This window comes from Eumetopias jubatus, unplaced genomic scaffold (assembly GCF_037043125.1).
Source record: "Eumetopias jubatus isolate StellerSeaLion01/CBP00866 unplaced genomic scaffold, mEumJub1_p1.0 scaffold_3, whole genome shotgun sequence".
Classification (NCBI taxonomy): domain Eukaryota; kingdom Metazoa; phylum Chordata; class Mammalia; order Carnivora; family Otariidae; genus Eumetopias; species Eumetopias jubatus.
The window spans coordinates 101,700,149-101,706,148 of NW_028274809.1; the positions used below are offsets into that span (position 1 = coordinate 101,700,149).

General features: G+C 41.1%; 1 protein-coding gene across 2 annotated transcripts in view; it reads left to right on the forward strand.

Moving 5' to 3' along the window:
* The window catches only part of CFAP221 (cilia and flagella associated protein 221), a 90,715-nt gene extending 85,019 nt beyond the window's left edge, over positions 1-5,696 (forward strand). For both annotated transcript variants that reach the window (XM_088021763.1, XM_028101377.2), the window contains 2 exons: positions 659-754; positions 5,588-5,696. In XM_088021763.1, the coding sequence (XP_087877889.1) occupies positions 659-754; positions 5,588-5,696 (205 nt within the window). The remainder of the gene's footprint in view (positions 1-658; positions 755-5,587) is intronic.
* Positions 5,697-6,000: the final 304 nt, after the last annotated feature.

Here is a 6,000-nt window from a genome sequence, read left to right on the forward strand (position 1 = left end):
CCCCACTCAGCACTGATGTGGGGACCATCGTGACCCAGTTTCCCCATCTTCGAAATGAGAATAATAGAACCTATTTCCTGCAAGCTGTCAGTTACAGGAGATAATGCTGACGCTGACGACGAGGGTGGTAATTGTAACAAACATTTACCAAGGCACTACCTGTGTGTCAGACACAGGGCTTTGCATGCAGTCTCATTTACCCCCCGTGATGAGGTCTTGCTCTTATCCGCACCTTAGAGACAGGAAACTACTCGCGGGAAATTGATGCTTGCAAAGCACCAGCATGCGGCTGCTTAGCAATCATTAGTTTTCAATCTCAGAAGACTGGAACAGCTTTCGCGGCTTCCAAGGGTAAGGCTTTCTTTACAGTCCAAGATATGGTCAGCATTGGTAAATACACGATGTGCACTTGAAAAGAATATGAATTCTATAACCCCACTTTAAAAATTGCTTTTTACTTTCTGGTTATAGTGATTCCTGCCATTGTTGGTGGAAAGCAGTTTATCAGCCTTATGCTTCTCTTAACAGGCTCAACAAAATGGGTAGAACTAACACTGAAAGCCACAAGAATTGCATAATTCTTAAACGATCACAATATTTCTCTATTTTATTTTGGGAAGGAAAACCCATTCTAGCTAAGCCTCGTCTTCCTTTTCAGTGAGCTCTGCGAACAGAATATAGAAGTTATATTGACTCCAGAAATGATTGAAGCAGAATTCCCTATGTTGGACCACAAGGACACCAAAAAGGAGAAGTAAGTGGATGCTCTATGCCTTAGGAAGAGGCAGCCTTCTGATAGAATTTGTCCTACATGAAGTACAGAATTGTCATGTCGTCCAAATCTAAATATCTCAGGCTTAAAAAAGAGAGAGGTGTGTATCTCTCTTATTTTATGCACAATTACGTTCTCTCAAGTGTGGTTGGCAGGCAAACATTTAAAAACTGAACCCAGTTTTTCCACTTCTTATCATCTAATTTCAGAGGTGTGTTTGTTTGTTATTGATAACTGAATGAGTTTCGTCCGGTATCAGGAACCCGGGCTCCGGAGCCAGAGGAGACCTGTGGCCGAGTCTCAGCCCCACCATTTATGACATGTGAGGTCTCCAGCCAAGTTGCTTACACCTCAGTAACTGAGCTGCAGTGTCCTCATGTATGCCATGCAGAAAATAAAGTCTCCCTCACAGGCCGTGTGAGGAGTGAATGAGACACCAGCGCAAGGACATCTAGCCAGTTGCTTGATGTGAACTGGGTGCTCAGCAAACGTGAATGCTTCCCTTCGCCTCTCCCCTCAGGGGCCAAAGAGCTAAGCAAATACATCATCATCATCCCTCAAAAAATTGGTTTCTTTTTTTTTTTAATTTTATTTATGTATTTGAGAGCAAGAGAGCATGCACGGGGTGAGGGGCAGAGGGAGAAGCAGGCTCTCTGCTGAGCAGGGACCCTGACATGGGGCTCGATCCCAGGACCCTGGGATCATGACCTGAGCCAAAGGCAGATGCTTAACCGACTGAGCCACACAGGTGCCCCCCAAAATTAGTTTCAATGAATATGTTTGTAATGGAAATAACCACATATAGTTCATATGGCTTGTAGGTTTGAAATTCCAGGTATGCTTTTGAAACTTCTTTTTCTTTTAAAAAATGCCTTTTTTTATTATTAAAAAATCAGAAAATACAGAAAAATATAAAAAAATAAAAACAATAGGGTCTCTTGGCTGGCTCAGTCGGTAAAGCATGTGACTCCTGATCTCGGGGTTGTAAGTTTGAACCCCAGGTTGGATGTAGAGATTACTTAAAAAAAAAAAAATCTTAGAAAAAAAATTTTTAATTAAAAATAAAAATATAAAAATAATAATACCACCCAGAGGTATTATTGTACCTTGTACATTCTGATGTCTGGTCTTCCAAATATTTACTTATTTGATACATATATATATACATATATTATTTAACATATATAATATGTTAATATATATTACTGTTAATATAATTATATTGATTATATATTATATATGTTTTAACAAAATTTAATCATGTTATTCATATTGTTTTTATCTTCTGCTCTTATATTTGGCAAGATACTATAAATACATATTTATAAATATACAAATACATCCTTATATTTCACCATAATTTACCAATTCACCAACCTTTTTCTGATGATAATGTAAACGCTTTTCAGTGTTTTCCTGTTACCAATAGTGCTGTAGTCAACCTCCTTGTGCCATAATTCCTTGCAAACTTATCAGGGACTATTTCCTCAGGAGAAATTCCTAGAAACATAAATGCTAGATCAATGTGCATATTAAAGTTTTACTGTATATGATTTAATTCCATTCAGAGTACATCAACATACCTCCTACCAGCAGAGGTCACGACTGCCCACATTCAAATGCCCTGAATAACATGGAAAAGTGTCATTTTTTTCTCTTCTTTAGCAATAGGATTTAAAAAGGACCTTCTCATTGTCTTAATTGTAACTTCTATGTTTACAAGTGATATAATAGGGGCACCTGGGTGGCTCAGTCAGTTGAGCGTCTGCCTTCGGTTCAGGTCATGATCCCAGGGTCCTGGGATCGAGCCCCGCATCGGGCTCCCTGCCCAGCGGAGAGCCTGCTTCTCTCTCTCCCTCTGCCTGCTCCCCCTGCTTGTGTGCTCTCTCTCTCTTTGTCTCTGTCAAGTAAATAAAAAATTAAAATTAAAAAAAAATCTACAAGTGATATTATAAATAAAGTTTCTTATGCTTACCAACTATTTTTCTTCTTTAATGAGGAGTTTGCTTTGCCTTTTCTGTAGGAAGCATTTATTTGTTTCTTATCTATTTCTGAGTCTCTCATACATTAAGGATAATTACCCTTTCTTAGATATGTTATAAATATCTCAGTTTTTCTTGTCACTTTGTTTGGAGTGGTTTTGGGAGCCCCTTCCTTTTCTGAAATGAATTCCCCCCACATGTCTTAAAGTAGTGTGGGGTTCCTTCGGCTTGTTTGTGATGGTTTCAGAAGCCTACAGCAACCAACACTTCTCAGAAAACTGATTAGCAGTTTCTAGGAAAAGAAAATTTAGGAAATAAAAATGTTAAATAGAATTTCAGTGAGCCTCTGTTTTGCTCAGGTAATTACCAATAAAATATCATGTTCTACTCCATAACACATAAACTCTCATATACCTTAACAAATAGATGCACTTTGCATTGCATCTTGTTTCAGTTTTCAAACAACAGACGGAGACTTTTAAATAAAAACCTTTTTTTCTGTTTCAAAACTTACCCCTGGAGAAACAGGGGCGTGTCACATGAATGGAGAAATATCCAGTACCCTCTCTGCTTACGTGCTGTCAAATGTGGTTTTTCACCCTTTGTGCTACAGAGTAAATGTTGAATACGACTTGATTATCAAATTATTATTAAATGAAAGAGAAGTTAGAAAATAAACTAACAGTGAACTCTAAGCATTTCCTGCACATCAAATTCGCTTCTAATTTTTTCAAAATACATATACATTTGACCCACTTTCAATAGACATATCATGGCATTTTTAATTCACCCATTTTTCAGTTCAAATTATTTTATGTACATTTTTTTCACATGTCAAAATTATTAACATAATTATCATTTTCTTGGCTGGGGAATATTCCAACAGGTTGATATCCCCTAGATGGTTTTGGAAAGTTCATTGGTTCAGAAATTCTCTTCAGTTCATATCAAGCATCATCCGGTGCTCAGTTTTGTCTTCTCCGTTCCTGCTCGGTCCCTTTCTCACCTCCTTCAGCCTCAGCCAGAAGCTACCAGCATCCTCACTGTCAGACACACACACACAGAACTTGGACAGAACAAAAAGAACACATCAATGGTGTTTCATTTCCCATGAAGACTATCTATTTGGTCTTTGGAAAATGCTGTTTTCATGGATGCAAAGAATCATATGTTCTCCCTTGACAGCCGTATAATTTTTTTTTAAGTTTTATTTATTTATTTGACAGAGAGAGACAGCGAAAGAGGGAACACAAGCAGGGGGAGTGGGAGAGGGAGAAGCAGGTCTCCCACAGAGCAGGGAGCCCAATGCGGGGCTTGATCCCAGGACCCTGGGATCATGACCTGAGCCGAAGGCAGATGCTTAATGACTAGCCACCCGGCACCCCCGACAGCTATATAATTAACCCAAGAGATTCTTTGCTGTCCTGGTGGTGATCTCAGCCCCCTCAAGACCCACTAAAGGGAATCATGTAAAATGTCCAAGAAACTTCGAGAGTGACTTTAGTTGCTGACACATCATTCAACATTTCTTCAGTTTCCATGGGATCACTCAACCATTAGTATCTTTAAAGGGAGACATGAGCTATATATATATTTAAAATTGCTTCCATTAAATGATGCCAATTAATATTTTTATGACATGTATCAGGGAAGATTTTATTTTATTTTTTTAAGATTTTATTTATTTATTTGACACAGAGAGAGAGAGAGAGATCACAAGTTGGCAGAGCGGCAGGCAGAGAGAGGGAGGAGCAGACTTCCCACTGAGCAGGGAGCCCAATGTGGGGCTCGATCCCAGGGCCCCAAGATCATGACCTGAGCCGAAGGCAGACGCTTAACCTCCTGAGCCAACCAGGCGCCCCCAGGGAACATTTTAATTCTTCATTTTCAGATATTTCTGCTTTTTCAAAACTGCCAGGCATTTGCCAGAACTTTACATTTCACCCTGTTTAGAAAATGGTCCAGAAGCACTTGAGTTCATACTGTATTCTCCTATCTAGGCAGATCATAGAGCTGAGCTCACAATCTTCAGACATCTGTCCTCTCAATCAAATGCACTCATCAGTTCCTTTCCAGAGATTTGGAAAGTTCTACCCAGAAACCCCCTTGCCACACCCAGCAAAGGTCTGGGCTCCACATCAGCCACCACCTGTCCAGGGGCACAACCCTCCCTGAGTCCCCTGGAGCCACTGTCAAGAGTCAGAGAGACCACAGGTCTACCTTATTCATAAATGTGAAGAAGCCACTAATGTGACTGAACGTTTAGAAGACATCACGCTAAGATGTCCCTGAGTGATTTCTCACTGCACCTTCTCGACAACACCGGGAGATGGGAATCACCACCGTCTGTCCATCTGGAAACGGAGCCGGAGTTAGGGAACTTGGCCATGCTAAGAAACTCATGTAAGCTGACATCAGAAGCCAGGTTTGAATCACTTACCAGCCAAGTGTTTTCACTAGTAACTAAATTATCACCAAGTATAGTTTAAAATAGATGTATGTGATATCAATCTTATATAAAAACATATAAAACAAGTCCTCCAGGGGCGCCTGGGTGGCTCAGTCGGTTAAGCGTCTGCCTTCGGCTCAGGTCATGCTCCCAGCGTCCTGGGATCGAGCCCCGCATCCAGCTCCCTGCTCCTCCCTCTGCCCTTCCTCCTGCTTGTGCTCAACACACTCTCTCTCAGATAAATAATAAAATCTTTAAAAAAAATAAATAAAACACGTCCTCCAGGCTTCACCATCCCTGCAATCCTGAGCCAGCATCCGGGCGCGCATGGGTGAGCTGTCACCAAGTGCCCTAATATGTCCTTGTCGGGTGTCTGATCTGCAGAGAGGCCAAAGAACAAGCACAGCTGACGGAGAAGCCAGGAGAAAGGGTGCAGGAGGAGATGAAGATTCTGCGGGGCAAAGCTCTCAACTCGTACCTGATTCTAGAATAACAACCTCCAGGAGGTCAGTTCCTCTTGTTGGCTTTCTGCTGGTCGCTGGGTCCATTGACGTTCCAGTCATTTTTGGAATTAAATGCTCTAGAGAATAAAATTGAAATGTAGATGATGTATGCATTTGTAAGTGATCATTTTTCTTTTGAAAAGTAAGATGTCACCCATGGGACGGCAGTGTTGGAAGCTCCTTGGTGCAAGATTGGGTGCTGGCACCAAGATTTCTGGAGCAAGCTACGAGCCACCCACGGTGCCGAGAGCCCCAGAGCCGGTGCCGATGGCTGTTCCCAAGAGCCTTCTGCAG